Source organism: Chelonia mydas, chromosome 22, assembly GCF_015237465.2.
Source record: "Chelonia mydas isolate rCheMyd1 chromosome 22, rCheMyd1.pri.v2, whole genome shotgun sequence".
In the NCBI taxonomy this organism is placed as follows: domain Eukaryota; kingdom Metazoa; phylum Chordata; order Testudines; family Cheloniidae; genus Chelonia; species Chelonia mydas.
Genome location: NC_051262.2, coordinates 13,356,270 through 13,383,158, shown reverse-complemented (window position 1 = coordinate 13,383,158; position 26,889 = coordinate 13,356,270). Strand labels below are relative to the sequence as shown.

Below are 26,889 nucleotides of genomic sequence, written 5' to 3'. Positions count from 1 at the left end.
TTTAACTGGGAGGAAGACTGGACAGTGGGAACACCCTAGCCTAGGAATTAGGAGGCATGGGTTCAATTCCCTGCTCTACTCCAGTCTCTGTGATCTTGGGCAAGACTCTTAATCCCTTTGTGCCTCAGTTTCCCATCTGTAAAATGGAGATAGCAACAACTAGCTCTTGTAGAGTCCTTTATGTTTATTGATCTCAAAGAGTGCTGCCCTCTCTCATGGCAGGCAGGCTGAGGGGATCAATACGGTGAAGAGCGTGAGGTGCTCAGATACTAGTGGCCTGAGGCAGGTACGGACCAATAGAGAGCTAGAACCCAGGCTGGGCATCGTGTGAGCAACAATCAGCAGCTCAGCCACAAGCTATTGAACTCCATGCAGGGGGCACTGGGGGAAGTTCAGGCCTGGGCAATGCTGCTCAGACCGGCCCCTTATTATCTCTGTTGGAACGGCCGAGGATTCCAACAGCAGCACCCCAGGGGAGCAGGTTGGCCAACCCCAGCTACCTAGAAGCCACCACCACCACGGGGGCCTTAGGAACCAGCAACTCTGTTCTTATTCTGGTTTGTCATGTGCAAACATTGGGGGGCGAGGGCGGGAGGGAACCAGGGTGATTCTGAAAATAGCTGTGACGTGGAGAGTCATTTCCAGTATCTCCTCCCCATGCTGCCCCCCCGCCCCAGCCCCATCCTCTGCAGGAAGGGGAGGGGGCTGGGAAGGATGGTAGGTTTTTCCAAGGCAATGGAGCTGAGCAGCAGTGGCTCGAGTTTGACTGTGAGTAACCTCACTGCAGCAGCAGCATCCCCTCCTCCCTGCCAGAGAAGGAGGCTGTGAGCAGGCACAAGTGACAGGTAGAGAATTTAAAGCTACAGGCGCACACACAGAGCTTGTCCTCCAGCTGCCTAACCTAGTTACTTCCAAGGCACTTTAGTATGTGCTCCCAGGGCAGCCGACGCGGGGACAGATCTGCTCTGTGGCTGGAGCTCTGAACAGAGAAGCAGCTCGGGTAAGTGACCTGTGCTGGGGTATGGTGGGGACGGGGAGCTAGTCACCAGGAGGAAAAAGAAGCTAACTGAGCTGGGGGAACTGATCCAGCTGGGATGGCAAAGGAGGGTTCAGTCCTTGGGTTCTATTTTTACAGCAAGTCACCTCAGAAGTGACTACATTGGAGAGGCCGAGGTGGGGGTAAAACATAACTGCATAGGTCTGTGACTGCAGCATGGGGGCAGGGAGTATGCAGCGCTGGGGCTGAGCAAACCCCAGGCCTTCTGAGAATACAGCCCCCAGGGCTCAGGTGGTCCAGAGAACACAGGAACCAAGGCCAGAGATGAGGCAGTGCTGGGTCTTGGGCTCAGTGGCTAGTAGGAGTTAGAGCGGCAGGGAGGGAGGGTGGGAGAGAGGGCTTGACAATGACCCTGTCCGCCTGTGGGAATTGTTTAAGCTGGGCTGGTCAAAGCCCAGATGTGTGTGCTGTCCTGTGAAGAGTCATGGCCTGGCTCCCCAGGGGGTGGGAGTTGATGGGCCTCATCCATCTGTAACCTAGCATGAAACCTGTGCACCCCCAGGGTGGGGGAAGAGTCAGACTGTGGCAAGGGGCATCCTGCCAGGAAGGAAGGGGTGAGAGAACGGGAACCCCCTAGGGTCCCTAGATCTGTCTAGGGCTCAGCAGGAGAGAAATGAACCAATCCCTCCCCCCAAATCGCACCAGCACCTTCTCCCTCAGCTCAGGGTATGGAGAGATACCCATCTGCCAACGCAATCCGTGCTTTGAGGATCCACTGAACCTGATACAGGGCCAGCCCTGCAGCCTATGGGCCCAAGCCAGAGCAGAGAGCTTCTTCCCCTCTAGTCCCATTGCTGGAGGGAGAGACTACGTCAGCTCAGGAGCCGTGTAGTCAGTGTGGGGCTGGAGGCAGGGCTGGGGTTGTGCTGTTTGTGCCCCAACATCCATCCAGGGCATAGACCTTATGCCAATCCCCCATCCCAACAGACCAGCGATAAGCTGGGTTTAGCTGGCAGGCGCTGGGGCCCTCACTGCTGCCCCAAGGTGAACTACGGCCAGCTAAGCAGTGGGTTGGGTTGATGGACAGGCCACTATTGCCTAAGCCCTTTGTATAACATTCATCCTCTGACCAGATGAGCTATCTTATGGACTGCAGGCAGCACAAACACAACCCCCTGTCGCAGGCACTTCTCATCCGGGCAGAGATTCGCTCTGAGCTGCCTAGATTTCTTCTCTCCTTTCCAGTAGGAATAAATATTCAACAGCTCCAGTGGGTGGCGAAGGCTTTTAGCCACACAGGTTCCTCTCCATTCGCATTATGCTGGCTCCAGCAGGAAGCAGCCTCTTGCTCCCCCAGGGAACCTTCCTGGAGCTCAGTGTAACCCCATCTCCATTCCAGCCCTGGAAATGCACAAAGGAAGAGGCAATGGATTATTCTCTCCAGCAAACTCTCTCTCTCTCTCTCTCTGTGTGTGTGTGTGTGTGTGTGTGTGTGTTGAGAGCGAGAGAGGCAGAGGGAATTGGAGGCACATGTGCTGTAAGGATAATTAAAATATGTTTACAGCAAGATCACGGTGATTTTCCAGCACTACCACTGATTTAAAAACCTCTTAGGGGAGCTTCTGCATTCTGACCCAGTTTTCAGAGCCCTGGTGGGGATAGTACAGACTATGGAAGGTCTCCTGTGTTCTGTATCTGTGCAGTGTGTCCCTGCTCCAGGACCGGACTCTGAGGTGCTACCGCAGTACAACTAATAACAATTCTTAAACACTATTATTTTATTATATAGGTACAAGGAATCACGTGCTGCAATTGAATAGCACTAAACTGAGAGCCAGGGAAAGGAAATATCATTCCATTCTTCCATTCCCACTAGGTATTCTTATCTTTCTGTATGATTATACTCAACCTGTGGAACCTCCTGCTGCAGGAGGTCACAGAGGATGAGGTTTTCAAAAGCACCTAAATGACCTAGGAGCACTAGTCCCAGTGAACGTCCACAGGACTTGTGCTCCTGAGTCATTTAGATGCTTCCAAAAATCCCATCCTGAGTGAAATGCTGCAAGTAGGATTTAATCAGGGCTCGGCAAATTTTAATCATCATTTCAATAAAACCTGTAAGTGCCATAAGCCAAGCTAAACAGGGTGGACAGATCTTTTGCTTCAGGGCCAAACTTACGTACACAAGGGTCAGAAGGAATGCACAGATTCACACCTACGGCACCAAACCATTGGTAGGGTGCAGCATGCAGTTTTGTGCCATTCTCTATTGCACCAGCTCTTAACCATGGCTGGAGACAAGTGCCAGATTAGGTACACAGCTAACAGACCAGTGAATGTAGTCCCTGACCCAGGATACAGTCTATTCCTATGATAGGTCCATGGGTCACCCATAACTCCAGCCCAACACCCACCAGGACAGGTTATCCCTCAGCCATGATGGGGGAGAGAGTGCCTGTTGTCATACCCTTCTGGGTACAGCCACCGAGATAGCCTCACACTTCTACGAACAGCCATGTCCCCCTACCTCCCATATGGCTGTACCAAAGGCACAGGGACCAGTGCAAAGCTAGGCTCAAAGCCCAGCTTAGAGAGCTTGTTTCTTAAAGCCAAGCCAGCAGGCAGGACCCTAACTAGGAGTCATGGCCCTACTTCCCCAACAAAGAGAACAGACTCTCAGCATTTCAGGGCAGGGGCTGTCTAGACCCCCTGTCTGTACAGTGCCTAACACTAGGAGGCCCCTGATCCTCTAGGCCCTACTGCGATGAAAATGAATAACAGAGCTAGCATTATGACTCCTGACTCGCTCCGTTCACATAAGCCGCAGCAAGTAATGGATCTAAGGTGGGCTGAGTTTTGTGGGGTGGTGTCAGAATTTGTGGGAATTCAGTGCTGGGGGCATTCCGCCCAGGAGAAGAGCAGTGGGGATCCTCTTGTGAAATGGCCACAGCCAAAAGGACTGAATCCTCTGCTTGTCCACGCCACATGGGCAGTTAGGCAAGCTGCTCTGCCAATGACTCATCTGTGCATTTCAGTCCTGCCTCAAGGGTATTATTTGTATTGTGGTAGCAACCAAAGGCTCCAGCCAGGCTCAGAGCCCCATTGTGCTAGGTGCTGTATAGACAGAATGAGAGAGAGTCCCTGCCCCCCAGAAAACCTAAGTTTGAAAAGAAGTGTTGTTAGCCCTAGGGAAGTTCAGTTTCCATAGCCCATTCCTCCTGAATCTGCCAGAAAGGGGGCTAATTCATACCAGTCGTGGTGGTTTCTGAACTGTAGACACTTATGTCCTAGGGACTGGACTGAGACCCACCAAGCTCATCTCACATATGGGAATGCCCAAGAGAGGGGATCCCCTTTCCAGCGCTACTGACCTGGCAGGAGTGAAGCCAAGTGATGGACGAGACGGGCAGCGGTTTCTGAAAAAGGCAAACCCAGAATTGTTGTATTCCTGCTATGAAAGAAAAAGTACCCAAACAAGCCAGAGCATAGAATCGGCTTATGAGCTTACATGAAACATTAAATGGCACTAACACATAAACCCAGGAATGTCTGAGGCTGGGTATAGCGCAAGGTACCTAAGGGAGTTAGGCACCCTATGGTAGGATTTGCCTACGGCCCAGCTCAAAGGGATTTAGGCTCCTAACATCCATTTATTTCAGTGGAAGTTAGGAGCCTAAATACCTTTGTGAATCTGGGCCTAAGTGACTTGGGAGCCCAAGTCAGAGTAAAAGTCAGCAGCATTCAAGTTATTTAGGAGCTTTTGGAAACTTCTCTCCCCCCACCCCCCAGCTCCCACTGATTTTCAGTGGGATTTGAGCCACTTAACTCCCTTATGGTGCTTGTGTAAACTCACAAGATAACTTAAATGAACCAAGAATTCACCACACTGAGCCTTGTTCTGTGTATAAACAAGTCCCCTGCCTGGGGTATTCGCAGCTCCCCGGCCTTCCTAATGTCCGACCTGGAGACCTCTGTACTCCTTTAACCACCCCTCACTACCGCCCCTGGCAGCAGGTGGCCCCCCTGCCATTACACATGGCTTGCGCCTGACTCCCCGTTTAACTGATTCCCAGTCTGAGTTTGGTCCAACCATCAGCGCATAGTCACTGTCTCCAGCTGTCTCCCACCCTCCCGGTGACTGGCGGTGGCAGCGGGAAAGCTCTCCACAGCTCAGCAGATGGTTTTCTAATTAATACCCTCATTAATGTCGCTCATTTCCATATGTCTTCCATGCTTTAAGAAATGTTGTGGGTGATATGTGTGACTAGTAGCGATGGCACGAGCCATGCAGAGAGGTGCCGGGGCTGCGTGAGCTCTGGTGGGGAACGCCAGGGCTCTGACATCATGTTGATGGAGGCCTGAACAGAGAGTGAGATGCCTCCTCCCAGACACCCCACCACAACCTGGCTGATGCACCTCAGTCCTGACCTGCAGCCCCCATCCCCCAGCACCTCTACCCCCCCATCATTTCCCCACAGCCCTGCTGATACGTATTCCTGGCCTGCAGACCCCAGGTATTCCAGTCCTAGGACACCCCCTCACCACCTTGCTGGTGCACCAATCTGCAGTATCCCTGCTACTCTGCCTGCACAGCTCCGCTGACATACTTCATTCCCCAAGGGCTCACCCTAGTTTATTTTAGGGTTCCCACACAATCCTCTGACAGCGCTCCCTGCTGTTCCACCCTTTTGGCTCTTCTGACTGGAAACAGATCCATTTGCCGAAGGGGTGTGTGACTGTGCGCACATCCATATAGGGCAGGGAGTTTGTGATGAATCAACCTCAGAATCTGTTTGACTGTTTCCCCTTTTGTTGCACTTCTCTCATTAGTTGCACCCAGTAACTCTGGGGGGCTTTGGGTGATGGTCAGGCTACCTGATCTTAGCTGCCTATCACAGCCAAGTTGGTAGCTGCCCTCTGTCTGCAGCCAGTGGGCAATGTGGGTATCCCCGGGGCGCATCCCTATAGGGAACGGCCTTTAGAAAATTTCACTTGATGCCAGAGCTGCGGGTGCAGCACTCCATGTCCTCCAGCCTCCGGAGAACTGGGCCCCTCTTGCTTGGCTGGGCTGGGTACAAACGCTGCTGTCTAGCTGCCACGGTGCAATGCTGCTGCGTTCTCTCAGTAACACAGACCATGGCAACTGCAGCAGGGCCAGCCATGCCATTCAGAGCCGGAGGGGGGATTGTTTGGGGTGGGCCAGAAGGGACGAACAGCACGCCCAGGCCTGCAGGAGTAGGCGCTCTGGCCAGCCCTTACCTTTAGGGTCCTGGACAAGACAGCGCTTGGGTTACTGCCTCTTTAAGAGAGGCTGCTGGGTGGGCTGGGGAAGGAAGAGCTGCCTGGCAAGCCCAGCCTCATTCAGCAGAAGCTGGGACCCTACTGGAAAGGACCCAGGGGATGGATGGAGGCAGCTCCAGGAGAGGGGTCCCTAGCCGGCGGCTGGGCTGAGAAGGCATTTTCCAGCGGGGGGAGGCGGCAGCCGAGCCAGCCCCACCTGCGAGGCAATGGAGAAGCCAGCGCCAGCTGGGGACTGATTGCAGCCGGTAACCTGCACATCCCCGGGAAGCTGCAAGTGTGATGGGAGCCCGGTGCCTGCAGTAACCTGGCAGCCCCTTCATTGCGCCGGTCTCTCTCTCTCTCTGGGTGCAGGCTCAGCCCGGCGTCGGCGTCGAGCGCTTCCTCCCTGAGCCTCGGCCACCGCCGGCAGGAGACCTCGCCTCTTTGTCTGCGAAGGCGAAGGTGAGGGCGTTTACACGGGGACGCGCCGCCACATGCCGGCGGCTCGGGGGCTCCAGGCAGCGGGCGGCGGCGCGGCGCGGTAGATCCGTGGCCCCTCCAAGGACGGGGAGCCGGGCCGAGCCCCGTAACGCGCTAAGGTGAGCGTTGCGAAGGTCTGCCCCCTTTTATACCACGGCGGCCAGCTTGCAAAGCCCCCTTCCCCTGCCACTCGCAGGCGGGTGAGCTGCCCAGAGACACGGGGGGGTGCGTGCGGGGAGCAGGGGGCCGATCAATTTTGCTGCAGTTTGGAGGGGGGGCAGAGTATGAAAGAGATGGGGGGGGCTCTGAGGACTATTCCTGGCACATCTGCCCCCTTGGGGGGGCTGAAGTCGGAGCGATGCGGGGGGGGGGGGGATGTCTCGGTGCCTGCGAGGAGCCGCGGGAGGCGTCAAGGTGACCCCCGAGGGCTCAGCCTGGCTCAAACTTTGCCTTGGACCCTCTAGCTCCGGGGGCGCTGCGGCCGCCGGGGCGCCTGGCGCAGCGAGGGGCGAGGAGGGGGCGCCTGGGATGTCGGGGCCCTGGGGCCAGCGAGCCAAGAGCCCTTCGCGGGGGATGGGGGCTGGCGCTTTGCCAGCCCTGCAAGGGCTCTGCCTGCATCAGGGAGCGGCCCAGCCAAGGATGCTCTGCCCAGGATTCCCCAGCCCCGCCGCAGCTCCAGGGAGGCATTAATACCCCACCCGTGGGGGGGCAAGGGGCCCGGGCTGCTCGCCTCTAGGCTCAGCTCCCCTTCCCCCAGCAGCAGGCCCCCGCAGGCCTGCCCCATTTGGGGCTCTCCTGAGGCCAGGTGCAGTGCAGGGGGCCTGGGCAGTGCTAACAGCGTCCCCCACTTCCCTGGATGAGCCCCACCGTGAAGCCCGGTGCCGCGCAGCCCGCTCTGGGGTGGAGCCCACCGCCTACTGCCCGGCGCACGGCAGCACGGCACTGCAGTGTCGGGTGGGCAGCAAAGGAGGCTCATGTCCCCGTTACTGCTGGGGTGACACCAGTTAGACTTTGGCGAGGGCACCTGCTGCTCATCTGAAAAGGGCCAGGGGAGCGTGAACAAAGCCAGGTTCCCCTGGGCACCCTCCACAGTCCGGCACCATGCAGGGGCCGATAGGCTCGTAGGGAAGAGCATCTCCTGTGCCAGCTCTTCCTTGCAGGTCTGCTACCCCGGCACTGGCCTAGCGCCCTGCCTGTCACCACAGCCTGAGCTGCTCCGGCTGCTGAGAGCAACCCAGGATCCTGTGGGACCTACTGGAGTGAGGCAGATGATCAGATGCGGTCTGGTGGGTTTAACACAGGAAGGATTGGCTGGGGGGGAGCCTTTTGCCCCAAGAATTGCAATGCATTACAATGCCATGGCTTTGTCTGTCATCCCAATCTCCTGCCCCCTTACCAGACAGGAGGGGATTTTCCCCTTGGTCATCAGCAGCTCCTTGCCAATGTCAGGAGCAGATTGGAAGCCTGGGGGGCTAGCTGAGTAAGTAGCCTAGCTGGATTTACAGGGGGTACCCATGAATCCCTCCATCTTTCTCTCTGGTCTCTCCCTGCCTCTGCCCAGTGAAGATGCAGCGGGATGGGGGACAGATCTTGCTCCCTGCTCCCCACTTGGTGTGGAAGAGGGAGAAAGGGGAACAGGAGGGATGGGGGGGGGTCCCACAGGGCAACATGCTGCCTCAGCCTGAGAACTAGGCCTGGCTGGCAGAGCCAGCCATGGCCAGAGCTCCATGAATTATTGACATCCCAGCTGATGAGTGGCTGCCTGCCCCCAGCTCTCCAGAACCTGGCTGAGGTACATCAGCCCTGGGGTGTGGGGGCAGGGGAGTGGAGGGGAGATGTTCCCCTCCAGACTAGCTAAGGCCCCTTGAGGGGGCAGCATCCTGGATAGCGGGATCAGCCACTGAATTCTTCTCTGCCTTGGAAGGGGTTGGCATCTCCAGGTTAGGCATGAAGGGGCTATTATCCATGCCAAGCACATGGGGCAATCTCGCTCTCCCAGTGCACACCTGCACCCAAGGGGTTAATACTCAGCAGCACCGAGCAGCCAGCTCCCTTGGGAATCCCCCGCTGGTCCAGGGATGCTAATAGCTGCTGCAACATTTACTGGGGAGGCAGAGGCCAGGTGGCAGCTGGTCAAAACCAAGCCAAGCTGCCCTGTTCTAGCAGGAGTAGGGTGGGAGCTGGCTGCAGGGGAGCTCCCAGCTACTCCAGCCCCTGCATCCCAGCAGGAGGTGCCGTAGCAATATCCCCAGGGCAATCCCAGCTTTCTCCCAGCAGGGGTGCCTCGGGGCAGGGGCAGGAGTTTCTGGCTGCTCTGCATAGAACAAGCTCCGATGAACTGGTCTCTGTCTGTCTCCACGGTGCACATGTGTGGTGTCCCCCTCCAGAGCGGTGCCATGGCTGAGAAGGGGATCGACCCGACCTGCGTCTCCATCGCCTTGGAGGACTCTGTGTGCAATGCTGGCTCCCAGGACGCGCCTCTCCTGACCACCCACCTGAAGAAGGTGGAGAATCACATCACAGAGGCGCAGAGGTTCTCGCACCTGCCCAAGCGTTCGGCCGTGGACATTGAGTTCGTTGACCTGTCCTACTCTGTCCGTGAGGGCTCCTGGTGGAGAAAGAGAGGTAGGATGTGGCAGCCCCTGGTGAGGGTGCAATGGTCCTGTGGGTGTAGCATCTTTCATGGCAGTTGTGTTCCTGTGGCCAGGGAATGGAGAGATCTAGCCAGGAGGGGAGAGATTTGAAAAGAAATCACATGTGTCAGCGTCTTGAGGGGACACAGGTGGCAGGAGCTGTAGAGGAGAAGGCTCTTGCGCCTGCAATGGCAAAGGAACTGTTAGGATATGCTGTTTGGAGGAGTTTGCCTCCAAGGTCTTGGCTCCAGCCTCTTTCTGATATGGTGACTTTCATCCTCAGTCCCAAAGCACTTTGCAGGGGTTATTTACCCACCACTGAAATGCAGCCACCTCTGAGGTGGGATGCAGCAGCTGTTAAAATAAAAAAAATAAATATAACAATGTTTTATTTTAATCTGGTAACTGAAGGGTTAACTGTTGTGGGATGTATGCGCTAGCATAGGGGCCCCTGTCAGTTTCTTATATTCCTATTGGGTAGATCATGTGAGGGAGAGAAAAAAATACCCAATGCTTTGTTGCAAGTAATGTTCTATGCTGCATCGATGACTGAGACTGGGAACAGCCCTGTGCTGCAGAAGCCAAGGGCTCTGGCTCTAAGATGGTTAGATGGTGGTTTAGGTCTCTTATTCCCTGGAAATTCTTTTCTCTGTTTAATGCAAGTGCAGTGCTTGGTTAAGGAAATCCAAGAGGTGCCAGTACCCACCAGAGACAGACCTGGATGACAGGAGGGAGGTGGGAGGGGAGGAAAAAGAAGGAGAAGACAAATCCTGGGAGTGCAGTGGGAGCGAGCCCCTGGAAGGGTGCTTAAAATAAGAGTCCATCCAGTGGTGATTTTGAGTTGGCTCCTACAGGGGATGGGCAGCGAGGGGAGGTGTGTGGGGTCAGGATGCTCCCTGGGTTCTGCAGCCTTTGGGGGCTGATGAGATGGGGCTAGCGGGGCAGAGAGGAGGGATTGGAATAGGAAGAAAGACGAGATGGGAGCTGGTTGCCGATCCTAGCACCCATCACCCAAGATGGCCAGAAGTCAAGATCGAACCACCCTTCAGTGCTGACACGTTCGCCCCCCAGCCGAAGGCAGTGAGGAGGGGAGCAAGGGCCCATCAGAGATGGCTGAGTTTGTAATCCTGTGGTGTTTGCCATGTCCTTGGCGGGGGGGGGGGCTGTTGAAAGCATCAGTTCCCTGCTCCCACCGGTGATACTTTTCCACCTTGGTGGTTCTTGGTGTCAGAAATCAATGTTCCAGACATCTCTGCCCCTGGCACTGCCTGCGGGAGAGGGTGTGGAGTCTCTTCCTAGGCTGCTGAGGTGGTGCTAGCATGTTTCACTTCTGGGATGTGCTTGTGGCCAGGAGAAGGGGGAGATGCAGGTAAATTACAAGCGCTGAGAGCAGTAAGGTCATGTTGCCACAGCCAGGCGTTGCACTTCCCGCCCATGTGCAGTAGGATCCATGCACGGCGGATGAATGTTGCTGAATTTGACTCTCCAGCTGTGATATCAAAATATATATTTAAATTAACCCCTGGGGGCATATTTCCAAAGGGTCAGGTGGGGTTCCAGTCACATGGGCTCTTGTGGAAGTCTCTGCTAAACCTCTGGGACTGTGGAGATTCCCCCACCTTGGGCAGGGACCCTCTTTTTGTTCTGTGTTTGTACAGTGCCTAGCACAATGGGGTCCTGGGCCAGGGTTGGGATATTACAAACAATGAAGAACCGTGTTTCTGTGCTCCAACCCAGCACATCTGTGGGCAGTGGAGTGACAGGCCCTTCCCCGCTGCTCCTATTTTGATCATCCATGTGGGGCTGTGGTTTGATAGAGAGTGTAGTGCAAACCACTAGACAGGAGTTTGAAGGGGGAGGAAGTCTTGTCACTTCCTGTGGCTGTATAAACTGTAGTAACCTCTTCCCAGTACCTACCTATCCTGACCGTGGCAGAAGGATGTGCTCAAGCCATGGAATCTGGCTGTTTGGAGGAGTTTGCCTCCAAGGTCTTGGCTCCAGCCTCTTTCTGATATGGTGACTTTCATCCTCAGTCCCAAAGCACTTTGCAGGGGTTATTTACCCACCACTGAAATGCAGCCACCTCTGAGGTGGGATGCAGCAGCTGTTAAAAAGCACCCAGTAACACCACACAACAGTTGAGGAGAGGAGTGAAAGAGAATTCAGTGAAACCGCTGGGTAGGATTTAGGGAGGCAGAATGGAATTGCCCACACTGGACATCTCCTGTGTAATGACCCAAGATGGCCAGAACATCAGGGACAACAGAGCACTCAGGGCTTCAAATCCCCTCAAAGAGACCAGTTCTGTAGGAAGCTGCTGCAGACTGTCATCCTGGTGGGTGGGTTGAATGGCACTTGAAAGACCCTGATTGATGTGTCAGATCAGAGCATGAGCAGGCTGAGAGGGGAGTAGGTGTGTGTGGGGGGGTTAGTTTCCTGCTCTCCCCACCGTCCCACTCCTCAGGCCCTTTGAGGATGGCTCCTACCAAACCGTGCGTCGGTGGCATCCCCGTTTCATGTGTGTAACTTGGGGGGGCCCCCAGAGAGCCGGGGGAGGCTGATGGCAGCCAGTAGGTGGTAGTCTCCTTTAATTAGCTCCCTTCATTAATGGGATGTCAATCAAATGGCCCCAGGAGGCAGAAGAGAAGCTGATCCTGGAGTGGTGAAGAAAGACACTTTTAGAGCCCGGGGTTTGGTAGCGGTAGGAGAGAGTGGAACATCACAGCAGCTGCAGAAAGAGCAGGGCTGGGTGGAATGCCGTAGGGCAGTTGCACGGGTGCCAGAGATGACTGGATGTGCTTTTGGGGGTGACGTTACGAGTGGGTCCCAAGTTTTATAGGATGTTGACTGCCGCTGGGGAAGGACCAGGGCTTGGTAGGGCAGAGGTCAGGGCGGGGTCCCCCACCAAAGGCTGGATTTTGGTGTGGGTGCAACCCTTCCATCTGAAGGGAGACTTGAACTGCTACCTTGGTGGGGCTCATCGGTATCACCTCTACCTGGTGAGATGAAGGGAGCGTCCCCCGGCCAGACCAGAAGCAGCCTGACCAGTCTTAGCTGGCTGGGGTTCTATGCAGCTCTTACAGCCAGTAACACACCCATCTGGGCAGAAGCTCAGGGTGCCTGGATCCTCAGCTGTAAATGATCCACATTCCAGCCTGCGCAGGCAAACTGGGGAGTCCTTCATCTCCCCAAGACAGACCCTCCTACCCTGGCCTCTAGGAAGTTCTAGAATTTGGCCTTTCGGGTACAGAGTTTGCCCAGGGCTGTGGACACGTGTCCGCATGGCTTCTGTGTGTGTCTATTTACCAAGTATCCTTATTCCCCCTTTTACAGTTGGAGAAACTGAGGCACAAAGCGAGCAAGTGACTTGCCCTGGGCCTCCCAGTGAGTCAATGGCAGAGCCAGGACTAAGGCCCGGGTCTTGTGACTCTCACCGCACTGCCCAAAATGTTCTCCTTGAATAACGCAGCCTGTGCCCTGAGTTACGGACAGAACCCCCTCTCTCCTCCGGAGCCACTGGCACTGGCAGACTTGGGGGCTGTAAGCACAGTCTATAAACTGTTCCATTGCGTCAGGACTTTTCCCCGTCTCCTATCTATTCCCTTTTCCTACTGTGTCTCCTTAGCAGAATCTATTCTGAACCCATATGGCCTGAGTCAAACATCCATGCCCAGCGCCTTCCGGCGGGTTCAGAATTAGGTGGAACGAATTCATCCAGCCCTGCCAGAAACAATGAGCTGAGCTTTGTCATCCACCTTTTAGCAATGGGACGTCACCCTAACCCCCTGCTATACTGATGCTGTCACCCTGCATATCCCGTAATGGTGATGTCACCCTAAATGTCCCACATGTTACGATGAGGTCACTCTGCATCTCCCCAGTCCAGGCTGGGTATCTCTGGGATCAGCCCCTTGCCTGCTGTTTGCATCGACTCCCTCAGAGCCCACTCTTCCCTGCCCGTTGTTTTCAGCCTGCTGGGGCAGGAAGGGACTGGCAGCCACTGGGAGCTCCCCCCATCACCCAGAGATGGGGGGATAGCAGGCAACACTCTGAGGCCTTTCTCAGGGCCTGATCCTTGCTCCCGTGAGCAACCTTTACTCAGGCAAGTAGTCCCTCTGGCTCCAATGGGTGGCGGGCTCAGTTCCTAGCTCTTTATTCAGGCAAAACTCTGCTGGAGTCAATGAGGCTCTCACCAGACGGAGGGGCTCCAGGGTGTATCCCAGTCACAGTAAGTATTGTACCTGGCCCCTTTCAAAAAGGGGTGCTGAGGATCCTTCTCCCTATTGAATTACCCAGATTGGAAGCTCTTTGGGGCAGGGACTGTCTTTGTTCTGTGTTTGTAGAGCGCGTAGCACAACGGGGTCCTGCTCCGTGCCCGGAGCTCCTGGCACTACAGTCATACAAACACCGTGCCTGTGGCTGTGGACGGGTGCCCACATGGCTTCCTACATGTGTCTGTTTACCAAGCATCGTATTCCCCCTTTTACAGTTGGGGAAATTGAGGCACAGAGACTTGCCCAAAGTCACCCAGCAGACCAGTGGCAGAGCCGGGTACAGAATCCAGGAGTCCTGACACCTGGCTCCCCACCACGGGGCCATGCTGCCTGCTAAGGTGGAGTCTTGGGGTTCCCAAGCAGAGCCGAGACAGCTCTTCGCCAAACTGAGCGTGAGATTCAGGGGTGATGGGGCTGAGCCTCACCCCCTGCTCAAGGGGGTTTAAAGCACATGGGCTGTTGGGAGTCCAGCTGGGGGTCCTGGTGAAGCTTTCTCTCGGAGGTGGTCTCCCTCACCCCCCCTCACCTCACATCAGCCTCTGTCCCCTCCCTACAAGCCTCCAGATCTCCCCTCCCTGCCTCAGATGTCTGTGGGGGCAGGGGCAGGGATTGAGAGGGATCTGGCCCTGGGGGGCAGCTGATGAGGCAGAGACGGCTCTAGTGGGCGAAGGAGGGGGGCTAATTTGGGACTGACCCCATCAGTGAGCACAGCTCTGCCGGGCTCACTCAGACAGCAGAGGGTGGGGAGGGGAGCCAACCCATGGGAAAGGCGGCTGGGGAGCAGGCCCCAGCACAATCCCCATCTTCACATGCCGGAGCTGACAGGCAAACTGCAAAGCCCTGCAGAGCCTGCTGTCCTTCCCCAGCAGCACGCAGGGGTGGGCTGAGTGAGGGCTCAGCTGCGGCCGGGGGTTACTGGCTGTCAATGAACTTGAGTAACCGTGCTGCAAGCTGCAGCCCTTTGGCGTCTGGAGTGTGTGCTGTGGTTTGTGCGCCACGCAGAGCTGCCAGCAGTGCAGGGCTGGGGAAGGGGGTGCAGCTTAGCGCCTGGGTTTGCCTTCTGCATGCAAGGAGCAATGTGTGTGAACCGGGTGCCGCTTCTCCCGGCTCTGGGTAGTTTGCCACATGCCGCCACATCCCCATCTTCAGCATCTTGCACGAGCCTAGCCAGGACTCTGAAAACCTGCCGCGAAGCCACCGACATGGCTGTGAGGAGGAGGATTATATGCTGTATTACCATCGTGCTTAGGAGCCCTTGCCAGGGGCCCGGCAACTGCTGCAGGGCCATAAAGCTGCCCCCAGATTGCTTGCTGGCCCCACCAGCCCGCTCCCTGGGCCAGCTGCTTCCCTGCTCTTGTGCAGACTGTGTCGTTAATTTCCTGCAGTGCCCTTGGATGGCAGCAGTAAAAGTTCTGGGGTGCACTTCCCCACTGGAGGAGAGGAAGGGGGCAGGTTAACGCTGCCCAGACGAGGAGAGCAGTCCATGGGCCCTGAAACAAGATACACCTCTTCCCAGCTGATTAGGGAGGGGTGATGGAAATGCTACTCCCCTGGCACCTGATCCAGGGACACTCAGGGGCTTTACAGCAGCAGCAGGGATAGAACGCAGACCCTTCCTTCATGGAGCAAGAGGAGAATCCCCATTAACTGCTAGCAGTACTGGGTCCAGGACACACAGTGAGCAGTTCTGATTCTTTCCAGCAAAGGGAAGCAGTGCCCCATAAACCCTAGAGTTGGGTACCCAGGAGCCTAGCCGGGCTGATCTGCAAAAGCGCCCGTGATGCTCTGGGCTGAAGTCCAGCCTTTCCTTAGAAGTTGGGAGGGGCGGTGCGGCTGGGCATGTCCCGGAGGGTGACCCCAGTGTGATGAGCGCAGACGCCAGGGGTTAACCCCTTCAGAACCACGGCGCTTTGCTGAAGCTATGGAGGTTGCTGGAAGGATGGATGTGCGGGGCGCGCAGTTAATGACAGCTTGGTTCTTGCCAGGTCTGGCGTTGCCAAGGTGTAGAGCGCCGCAAGCCAACCCCACAATGCCTGTGTCCCTAAGGCAGTGATTGCTGGGGGCAGGAGCTTCATGCGGAGGGACGAGTGGGAAGTTGGTTCCTTATTTTTACCATGGCGTCCGTGTGAGAAAGCATGACAGAGGGGGCATCTGCACCCGATCTATAGGAGAACCGAGGGCTTGTCCTGCAAGACCTTCAAACCCTTATTGTTTGTTTATTTGTGTTGGGGTAGCTCCTATAGGCCTTAATTGGGGAGCGGGGCCCCGCTGCACTAGGCACTGTCCAGCCATGATGAAAAGACTGGCCCTGCCCCAAGAGCTGACAAGCGACAGCCGGTGGGCAGCAGACAGATACAGTCTAGGTCATTAGATTAGAAGGATATAAACCTGGCATCCTCCTAATCTAATCTAATCCCTCTCTCTGTTCTCTGTGCTCTTGCACGCATTCTGTCTATCCTCGCTCTCTCTGATCTGCCCCTGACCGTGGTAGGGAGGTGCTGCCCTCAATATCTGAAGTTGGAAAGAAAGGTCCTAACCTTCCGCTATACCGATCACTTGTTGCCCTGATGCGTGGGGGTTTGATTGCCCTTGTTTGAGCCTGTGGCTATGGGTCAGGGAGTTATCCAGCTCCAGCTCCACCATCTAGCTCCACTCCTCGGCCCTTGGGCCCCTCCTGCTGCGGTTCTTTGACGCCTCCACTGGAGAAGCCCCGAAACTGGCTTCAGACGGTAATAGCTGCTCAGAGACACAAGGCACTGCCTGTCGCACTCCCCCGAGACATCTTGTTCCCAGCGCTGCAAAATGCTAATCAGCCCCTTCAAGTCCCTGGTAATTCTGGGGCTGATTAGCGGCTGCTGCCAGGTGTCACAGTGGGAATGCAAAGTAGGTCGGCGGGCCATCGATCCGGCACGCGCAGGGCCTGCAGGCTGGGGACTGGTATTGCTGGGGGCTGCTTCCCAGAAAGCCCCTCCTGGGCAGAGCCCACCCAGTCAGTGTGCCGCTGGGTGCCCCAAGGCAGCAGTGATGACTCAAACCCCAGTAAAGAAAAATCCCTCTGTGAATCTCAGCCCCCCGGGGCACTGCAATAGGGACCACATGTTAGCCCTCGTTACTGGTCAGGGGCGGGCAACGAGGCAGTTATTGCGTGGAGGCAATGGGAGAGGAGTTCTTTAGCCCATGGCGAGCTCTCCCCATTCACACACATTGTTCCTTACATGCAGAACAATCTCCTGCTTCCTGTCCAACAAGCCCCCCCACTTACTCTCCACCCTCCCAGAACTTCTCCCTGCCTCCCCTAAACTCCCCCTCTAGTTTCTCATCTGGTGCTTGCTTGTCTTTATTTTGAGCCCCAGTCTTGCGAGGCGCTGGACACCTGCTGAAGGGAATGGCCAGAGTGCTCAGCACCATGCGGCGTCGGGCTGGTAGGCTCAGGAAGCTCCCCAGGCCACGAAGGCATCCCTGTTGCGCAGAGCAGGCTCAGCTCTTGGTTTCCCCAAGGCCACTGTGCAGCAGCAGCCCCCGCCTCACGGGAGCTAGTGCAGTTGCTGCGGGTTTGCAGTGAGCAGGGTAGCAGAGCGGAGCCCAGCCCAGGGTTTCTAACACACCCGGCCCATTCATGGTGCCGGAGAATGAGTAACAGTGACTGTCCAGGGGGCAGATCTTGAGAGGCTGGGGAGAGAAAAGTGGGGTCCCCTGGGATTCCACATTTTGGTTTCCTATCCCAGCTTGTTTGGTTTCCATCATCCCAGTAGGATCCTCTCTCTGTCCATCCCCATGCCAGGCTCTGTCCTAGTATAATCTGTCCCATTAGGATCCGCGCTCCATTCCAGTATGACCTATACATGCCTATCCCTGTGCGCTCTGCCCCACCCCTTGACTAGTCCTGTCATGTGTCCTTTGCCTTCTCATTTCTGGATGGTCGCAGAGGCCCCAGGCATGCAACTTATCGGCTGCAAATCGGACAGACTCCACAGGATGATGGAGGGAAGGGGGTGGAGGGAGCCTGCTGCTAACCTTGGATTCCTGGAATTTACAACTGAAATCGACGTGCGGCTCTGCTGCTGGAGCCAATCTGGGCTGAGCCTGGGGCAGAGTCGCCGGGCCTTTGGCAGACAGACGCCTGTTAGCTAAGGTAGGGGAGGGACCCTGCATGCAGAAACAGGTGCCCTGACCCAGGCCTGGTCCCCTGCGGAGGTAGGAGATGGGAGGAGGCTTTGCTGCTAGGAATGGGCCTGTGTGTTTGGATCTGAACTGCCCCGTGGTTCTGGGGCTTGGGCCGCATTTCCTATCCCAATGGGTGCTGTGCAAAAGGCTGGTGGGCTGCTGCCAAGTCACTGAGCAACAGCTACACAAAGACCTGCAACCCCTAGTCTCCCTGCTCAGAGCGAACCCCCACCCAGCTCCATTTCTTGGGAGATTCCATCTCCCCGCGGGCTCTGAGGCTGCCCCAGCATCCGGCAGCCTGCCTTCTGTAGGGACCCTTCGCACATTCTGGCTTGCTCTGCTGCTAAGGTCCATAGCCCCAGGCAGATCCAGGGCCCCCAAGAGGCTGGGCCTCCCCTATTGGGGGCAGGAAAATCAGTGGGGCGCATCTGTCTGCAAAGTCAGTGCAATGAATAGGGATGGGGTTTCACTGTTCAGGGAAGCTGCAGCTGTTTTCTCCCTCGGGGGCCCAGCAAGGGCACCCATTCTTATGCTTCTGGCTCTTGGGCGGAGACCCGCATCTCTATCCCTCCTGACCAGGGTATTTCCAGGCTGCACAGTTACCTGCCTGTGCTGTGAATTCCCCAGCAAAGTCAAACAATCTAAGCAGGCTTTGCTTTGCTTTCTTGTCAAAGGCTTTGAACTGTATAATGGCCCACAATTATGTCACTACACAGCTAGATTCAGAGTCAAAGAGGGAGGAGGGACACTAAATGATCTAGCCTGACCTTCTGAATGCAGCTCTTTCTAAGCAAGCACATATATTCTTAAGGTAACAGCATTACAGAGAAAATGTATTAAGAACCTACAAGCATGCTAGGAAGCTTGCCAGAGTTCACCCCAACTTCCACAAGGGCTCTGGCTGGTGAAAACAGCCTTCAGACCCCACCAAGGAGGTTTTCTGTGGTCACAAGTTCATAACAGCTGTTACCTCAGAACAAATACCCCATGAATCTGAGAGTCACTCGTTAATCCAGTTTGGGCCTCTTGACTTTCTCTTCCAGTAACAGACCATGGGGTTTTCCTTCAAAGGGATGGGTCCGGAGGTGAGCAATTTGCATTCCCCTCCTCCCAATATTTCCTAGGAAACCCACTCAACTAAAAGGTCAGTCTTGTCTGACCCATTGTTTGAAAAGAATCCTCTGATGCTCATAACGCTTCCCAGGGTTTACATTAGTCCTGCCTCCCCCTTAAAGAAGTCCCATGCAATCCCACAGTAACACGTACACATATGCATTTGTAATAAAATGAACTCCTAAAATACTTAAACTTAGTTCAATAAGGTTTGCCCAGGAGACGGCAGCAGATTGCCTGATCTGGCACGGGGGCCTGTTGGGGACTGGGGGTCCCAGGTAGTACAGGAACTTTCACCTCCAGGTCACCAGTTAGGAGGGAGACCTGCCGGCACAGGAGATCTATTCCTAACGGTTGCCACACCAGAGCTGACTGCCTGCTTGTAAAACAATGGTTGATGTTACAGTGTCTGCAGGCTTGTAATGTGGCACCGGGCTCAGAGAGCGGGAGAGGTTGTAGGGTGGCCCCCCGATGTGTCTCTGGATGGGTGGACAAGCTGGGAGTCAGGACTCCTGAGCTCTCTTCCTGACCCGTTGTGTGGATGACCCCATTCTGTACCTCACTTTCACCATCTGCAACATGGGGAGAATGATCCTGCCCAGCAATTGTAAAGGGCTTTTGACTGATAGAGCTTAAGGCCAGAAGGGAGATGTGATGAAGTGGGACTGTTCTTAATGTTTCCTCTGAATAGTGTGGGGGTGCCTCAGTTTCCCCTATGCAGTTCTTAAGTATCTAGGTGGTGGGATAAGGGTGTATGATCATTGCAGAGCCCTAGAGGGTAGGTGTGTGCAGGGGTCTGGACACAGAGAATGGCCAACACCCTGTTTCCTGGCAACTGATGGCCTGGCCCTTCCCCCCTGCAAGGTGAGAGCTAAAGGGTTGGAGAACAAAGGAATCAGGTGACCTCCTGGCCCGGGAAAGGGACAAAGCCCAGAGGAGGAGGAGGAGGGGCTGGAGGGAGTTTCAGTTTGGGGCTGCCTGGGACATGGAGTGAAGTGCAGACGTGGTTGTCTGGCTCACTGCCCCCCAAAATGGACCCAGCTGAGGGGTCCTGTTCTCTGCACCTGCAAGCTCTGTTTTAGACCATGTTTCTGTTGTCTAATAAACCTCTGTTTTACTGGCTGGCTGAGAGTCCCGTCTGACTGCGAAGTTGGGGTACAGGACCCTCTGGCTTCCCCAGGAGCCCGCATTAGCGGACTTGCTGTGGGAAGCGCATGGAGGGGCAGAGGAGGCTGACTGCTCCGAGGTCAGACCCAGGAAGGTGGGAGCTGTGTGAGCTGTGTGTCCTGCAGACAGGCTGCTCACAGAAAGGAGACTGCCCCAGAGTCCTGCCTGGCTTCGTAGGGAGCAGTTCCAGAGCATCGCCCAGGGACTCCGTGACAGGATTAGATCATCTCATCTGATCTCCTGTATAACACTGGCCATGACATTTCACCCAGTTACCCCCATACTGAGCCCGGTAACTTATATTTGACTAAAGCAGGTCTCCCAGAGAGGCCTCCAGTCTGGATGTGAGGCCAACAAGAGATGGAGAATCCACTACTTCCCTTGTGGAAGGTGCCAGAGAAGGGCCCAGGGCTGGGGTGTTTTACTGTAGTGGGGGATGGGGTAAGCTCCTCCACCCTAGAGGAGTTACCGAAGTGGGGCTGGCCCTTTGCATCATGGCCACTGGTTCCCCAGTCCTCGCACTCCACCAGACAGTTCTCTGGGCTCTGCCAGAGAGGAGCTCACCCTGCTTTCTTCCCCTCTTCCAGGGTACAAGACCCTCCTGAAATGCCTGTCCGGGAAATTCTGCCGGCGCGAGCTCATCGGGATAATGGGCCCCTCGGGTGCTGGGAAATCCACGCTCATGAACATCCTGGCTGGTTACAGGTGAGGCAGCTCCCTGGCAGGGAGAGGGTGAAGGGTTCCCTGCTGCATGATTGACCTCTGTGCATGGGACCGACAGCCTGGCGTTCCCCTCTCTCCGGCCAGCCCGGTAGGGATGGGAGCACGGTGCGCTGCGATGGAGGCTCCTGGGGGTGGGTTATCCCTGTGGGAGGTGGGGATCTGCACTCACTCCGCCTCACCGGCACCGCACCGTGCATTTCGGCCTGTGGCCCGCAGGGAGACGGGGATGAAGGGCCAGATCCTGGTGAATGGCCGGCCGCGGGACCTGCGCACCTTCCGCAAGATGTCCTGCTACATCATGCAGGACGACATGCTGCTGCCGCACCTGACTGTGCTGGAGGCCATGATGGTGAGTGAGTGAGTGGGCAGTGGGCGGTGGGTGGGGGGGGCAATGGCATGGCCCGGGGGGCAGCAGGACTCGAGGGCTGCTCCGAAAGGGTGGAACAGCAGTGAGGGATTGCTTGGGAGCTGTGTTTTGGCCCTGCAGTTGGCACAAGACCTGGCCCGGATTAACCCAGCGTGGGCTTGCCACTGAGCCCATGGCTGTATGGAGATGTGGTGGCATGGGGCCACCTTCCTTCCCGGAGTGATCCCACCAGCCTGGGTGCAGTGAGCGCCATTATATGGCTATGGACGCTAGTCGATATGGGGATAGGAACAGAATATATTGAGAACGTAGAACCCAGTGAGGCTTGGGTTTTATAAACCCGCCGGGGTCCTCAGCTGCTGTCACTGGGGGAGTCTGGTGCTCATGAAAGCTGGGGGAGCTGAGCCAGACTCTCCAGGCAGCTGTGGGCTCCTCTCACATGCCTCTGCAGCCCTGTTACCCCAGTTCTGGGCTCCCCCCACGCACACAGCTCTGCCAATACCCCTCAATCCCGACCCACAGCCCCCCCGGGGTCCCCCGTGCCCACAGCTCTGCCAATAACGCTCAGTCCCAGCCCACAGACCCCTGCTATCACAGCCCTGGGGTCCCCTCATGCCCACAGCTCTACCAGTGCCCCTCAGTCCCGACCCACAGCCCCCTGCTATTCCATCCCCTGGATTCTGCTGAGCAGAGCTGAGGGCAGAGTGCCTGGCCTACCATGGCATCCTGTGCGGAGGTCGGGAAACCCCTGGTCATTCTGTCTAGGAGCTGGGCAGGCCCCAGTGTGGCTGCCCTCAGGCTCCCCCCGTGTCTGTTCCCTGCCCCGCAGGTGTCTGCTAACTTGAAGCTGAATGAGAAGCAGGAGGTGAAGAAGGAGCTGGTGAGTTGGGGGTCTCTGCTTAGTAGCTGAAGGGTTTCAAGGGAGGGCGGCACGCTCTGGGCAGCATGGTCATGCCCAGAAGGGCCCATCCTGTCCCTCTGCCCACAGGGTAAAGGGGCTCCCAGGGCACACCCTCGCCTCCATTGCTTCAGCCTTCTTAATGGCTCAGCACACCGGCACAGAGGTGGGACCCCTGGGAGGGCTGGGGAAGGTGGGGACACAGGCTGGGCACAGTGGGGGCAGGGGAGGTGGGGACACAGGCTGGGCACAGGAGGGGGGACAAGGGGAGGTGGGGACTTGGGCTGGGCACAGTGGGGGCAGGGGGAGCAGCAGGGGGTAGGAAGAGTATTGGGAGCCACCAGTGCCTTTCAAACCCTGGCCCCGGGGAGGCCGCACATCCCTCAGGGTGGGGCTGTGACGGGGGCAGTGAGGCGCCTGTGTGGGGCAGGGAGGCTGGCACAGCGACCCCGGGGCCGCGTCAGGGAGTGACTCTCTCTGCTCTGTGCTGGGCCCAGGTGCAGGAGATCCTGACGGCGCTGGGGCTGCTGGAGTGCTCCTACACGCGCACCATGTCGCTGTCTGGGGGGCAGCGCAAGCGCCTCGCCATCGCCCTGGAGCTGGTCAACAACCCCCCGGTCATGTTCTTCGACGAGCCAACCAGGTGAGCATGGGGCGGCCCTGCCCTAGCCTGAGCCTGCCGCGTCCCTCCTCGCAGCCCTGCGGGCCCGCTCTCCACATGGGGAGCCTCCCTCCTCCACCACTCCAGGCCAGCGTGGGGCTCCCCCTCCCCGGGAGCCTGCAGCTGTCGCCGGCCCCTGGAACTGCACAGGGGGAGCCAAGCATGAGCAGCGGGGTCACGTCTCTTTGCTGCAGCTGAGAAATTGGAGGGGGGGTGTCACAGCCAGGGATGAACATGGATTGACCAGGACGGGGGGCTCTCCCTGCACCAGCTGGAGCGGGGAGCTGTGAGGCACGCTGTGTAGCCAAGCTGGGGGAGTTGGGAGCCCTGCTTTGTTTTAGCAGCCAGGGAGCCCTGCCCTGCTAACAGCTCAGGGTCACAGCTGGCCCCCCCTGCTACCCCCCCCCCAAGTTGGCTCAGGGGCTGCCCGAGGTGTCCCTGTATCTGGGGTGTTCATTCTCTCCCCATCCCCATTCCTATACCACCTCATTCTGGCTCCACTCCTCTTCCTCCCTGCTTTCATCCTTTCCCCCACTCCCGATCTCTTTTCCACCTCTTCTATCCATCCCCCTCACACCTCCATCTCCCCCTTTTCTCACTCCCCCTCTTCCCCCACAAACCCGGTTTCCTTCCCTCTCCCCCCCCGCCGCTTTTCCTGGCTGCAGTGGCCTGGACAGCGCCTCCTGCTTCCAAGTCGTCTCTTTGATGAGATCCCTGGCCCAGGGAGGCCGCACTATCATCTGCACCATTCACCAGCCCAGCGCCAAGCTCTTCGAAATGTTCGACAAGGTGGGTGAGTCCCCTGCCCGCCCCTGTGCTTTGGGGAGCATCGCCTGCCCATCAGAGCTCTGCCTCCAGGGGGCAAAGAGGGTCTCTGCAGCTGGCAGGGCCTGTCTGCTCTCAGGTGCTGAGTCGGGGGTATAGGGCTCAGCCATGTAGGCACCCTGCAGACTGAACAACAGCTAGTGCGTCAGGCAATAGAAAACTGGGACTGACTTCCACCAGCTGTGGAGCAGAGTCCCAGTACCCTGGGGCAGCATCTCTTGGCTGGTGGGCCCCCCACTGGCTCCCCCTTCCCTGTGGGGCAGAGCGCTCCCTGGCTTGCACGAGCCCTAGGAGCCGGAGGTCTCGGGGTCTGGACCACGGTGTTTCGTGGGGGACTTGCTGCCATTTCCTGCCCAGGCAGCTTTGTTCTCTCTTCCAGCTGTACATCCTGAGCCAGGGCCAGTGCATCTTCAAAGGGGTGGTGACCAACCTCATCCCCTACCTGAAAGGGCTGGGGCTGCACTGCCCCACCTACCACAACCCGGCTGACTTCAGTAAGTGCCCATGCAAAGCCAGGCTTCCCATGCCTTTCCCTTGGCCTGCAGCCGGCCCCGCCTCTCGCTGGCTGAGCAGGACCAGGACGGCATGGGAGAGCTCCCAGGAGCGGGAGGGCAGAGCCTAGGGGTTGGTGAGTCAGTACGTGACTCCTGGTGTGCTGGTGTGTTTTTCTGGGAGTTGGAGAAGTTTGTGCTGCTCTCCCAGCTGGTGTGGTTCCGTCCTCCCCGGGGGCTCTCACCGGATGTGAGATACTTCTTCACTTCCTGCCCTAAGCACTTGTGCTGTGTTACTACTAAACAGCTGCTGCCTTCCACCGCAGAGGTGGCTGCATTTCCTCGGGGATGAGCCCCCTCTAAACCCCTCACAGGGCGAATGAACATTGCAAGGTGCTACAGGAGCCTTCGAGGGCCTGGGAGGGCAACGCACTGACAGTTCTCCATGCAGAGTGGCGCCAGGCACTCGGGAGTGAGGTGGGGTCTCCCTCCCCACACCTGCCCAAAGTCTGGGGGGGTTATGCCTATAGTACTGTCCCCCACCCCACCTGGCGTGGGTCAAGGGGCTCTGCCTGACTACTCCAGCCTTAGCACCTGACCATGGGGAGGTGGCTGCTCCCCTGTGGTCGCCTGCCGTTTCCTGATCATGCTGCCTCTGTCATAGCTCCCCATCCCATCTGGGGGACGTTTCCAGGAGCAGACAAGCCTAACTCCCACTCAGCCCTAAGATGGAGGTTTGTACAGCCCCCCTCAATGTGCTGGGGCCAGGGCAGAGGGGGCAGGGTGCCCAGCTACCCCTGATTGTCAGCCGTGGCTGTGAAGGGCGGGGCAGGGTGGCTAGGCCCGAGGGGTCTCAGTGCTTGCTGTTTGGGTTCCCCCCAGTTATCGAGGTGGCCTCGGGCGAGTATGGAGACCTCAACCCATTGCTGTTCCGTGCTGTCCAGAATGGTCTGTGCACCATGGCCGAGAAGAAGAGCAGCCCGGAGAAGACGGACTCGTCCTGCCCAGTCCCCTGCGTGACGGTCAGTGTGGGAGCCCCGAGGCAGGCAGGCCCCGGGGCATCTTTGCCCCCGATGCCCAGAACCCTGTGGTGCTGGGCTCTGTCCCTCCAGGTGGGGCTGGGCTGTGGGTCAGCTATGGGGAACGGTCCTGGTGTATCTAGGGAATATCCCTGGGACAGCAGCATCCCTGCCCTCATCACACTGTCCCAGACCCTGGTCGGCTCCAGAGGGGGTGGGTACAGAGAGGCTGAGACTTGGGAGCAGCCCCTGCCTTGTTCCCTCACCCCGAGGGAGTAATGTCCGTCTGTACACCTGTGGAGTTTGGGGTGCCCATTGCTGTGTTAACTGGGCACTGACAGAGCACAGGCCTCTGGCACCAGAGCCACCCTCCCCCCAGGCTGTGCCCCTTGTTCTCTGGGGATCTCCCCACACACCAGAGCACCTGTGCTGTGTCTGCCCTGCTGCCCCCATAGAGCCATTCCCCAGGGTGTGTACAGCAGCCCTGTCGTGGCCCAGGGACGTCCAGGGTGCTGTAGGGAGTGAGACGGTGTCTGGGCGAGAGGCGTGGCAGGTGCTGGCCTGGCCTGGGCCCATTGTCCCTGAGGTGCTGGGGGTAACAAGGCTCCCCTGGGTGCGGCTGGTGCCCGCACTCCCAGCAGGTGCCCATGTGGGGTGGAGGGGGTCTGCATGTCAGGGCTGGGAGCCCCTGGATCCCTGACTCTCCGTGTCCTCGTCTTGGTCCCCCCCGCACAGGACGTGGATCATATCGAGAGCCACACGTTTGCCACCAGCACCATGACCCAGTTCTGCATCCTCTTCAAGAGAACGTTCCTGTCTATCATGAGAGACACGGTAAGGGAAGGGCGCTGGGGGGAGGGGCCAGGGCTGGGGAGGGGGCAGGGGCCAGGGCTGGGGCAGAGGGGACAGGTGCTATGGGGAGCAGGGTCCAGGGTTGGGAGGCAGAGGGAGGGGAGGGGACCGGGGGCAGAGGGTGGGAAGGTTGGAGGCAGGACTAAGGCACATGCAGAGGGGATGGGGTGGAGGGAGCAGGGACCAGGGCCTGGTGGCTGGAGAAGGGAAGGGAGAGGCTGCGTCGTGGGAACCCCCTTACTGCTGGAGCCAGCGGGTGGAGGGGGCCCATCGCTGCCCTTGCTGTTGGGTGTGAACGCTCAGCAAGCGGCCAGGCGTGCTCAGGGCTCATGGTAGTCCCTCTCTGAGTGCAGAGCCCATCTTGCCCCTGCAGGTCTTGACCCACCTGCGGTTCATGTCCCACATCTGCATCGGGGTGCTCATCGGGCTGCTGTACCTGCACATCGGCAACGACGCCGGCAAGGTCTTCAACAACACCGGCTTCCTCTTCTTCTCCATGCTCTTCCTCATGTTCGCCGCCCTGATGCCCACTGTCCTCACATGTACGGCACTCACCCGCCCCCATCTCCCCTAGAGCACTGGTGTCTGTCCGGGGGGCTTGCGGGAAGATCCCAGGAGTGAGGGTGGGGCAGGCCCGTCTGGCGGCTGGGAGCTTTCTGTGCTGCACTGAAACACCCGAGCCCGTAACTCCCTCTGCCCAGGCCTGGGGCTTAGCTGGGGTCGCTGCAGGGCAGGTGGGGCGAGCCCGGGGTACACTCAGTGCTGACGTTATGGGCAGGAGCTGATGCAGCACAGGGACTCCTTTGGGGGCTCAGTGGAAGAGCCCCGGGCAGGCTAAGAGGTCAGCCCAGTGCCCTGTGATGTGCAGGTCGGGGTGTCAGGCCCCTGGACCGCTGGGGATCCCCTAGCTCTGGCAGCTGAGCTCCTCCATGGGGTCCAGCTGGG

General features: G+C 57.6%; 1 protein-coding gene and 1 long non-coding RNA gene across 6 annotated transcripts in view; one reads left to right on the top strand and one right to left on the bottom strand.

The window, feature by feature from the left end:
- Position 1: 1 nt before the first annotated feature.
- On the bottom strand, positions 2-6,878 carry LOC122463557. Of its 2 annotated transcripts, none has more exons than XR_006287027.1 (3): positions 6,495-6,878; positions 4,369-4,413; positions 2-2,398 (listed from the first exon to the last, which is right to left on the bottom strand). It is a non-coding gene; the product is annotated as an uncharacterized LOC122463557 (long non-coding RNA). The 2 variants fall into 2 exon arrangements; XR_006287028.1 differs by lacking the exon at positions 6,495-6,878 and adding an exon at positions 6,257-6,395.
- The window catches only part of ABCG4 (ATP binding cassette subfamily G member 4), a 30,908-nt gene continuing 10,422 nt past the window's right edge, over positions 6,404-26,889 (top strand). The window contains exons 1-12 of one of the 4 annotated variants that reach the window (XM_043534092.1): positions 6,404-6,543; positions 6,650-6,739; positions 9,145-9,382; positions 20,696-20,813; positions 21,048-21,180; positions 22,028-22,078; positions 22,594-22,739; positions 23,423-23,546; positions 23,962-24,076; positions 24,956-25,095; positions 25,828-25,926; positions 26,318-26,486. In XM_043534092.1, coding sequence (XP_043390027.1) covers positions 9,154-9,382; positions 20,696-20,813; positions 21,048-21,180; positions 22,028-22,078; positions 22,594-22,739; positions 23,423-23,546; positions 23,962-24,076; positions 24,956-25,095; positions 25,828-25,926; positions 26,318-26,486 — 1,324 coding nt within the window. In that variant the 5' untranslated portion in view covers positions 6,404-6,543; positions 6,650-6,739; positions 9,145-9,153. The other 3 variants (XM_043534091.1, XM_037882489.2, XM_043534090.1) reach the window with 3 other exon arrangements.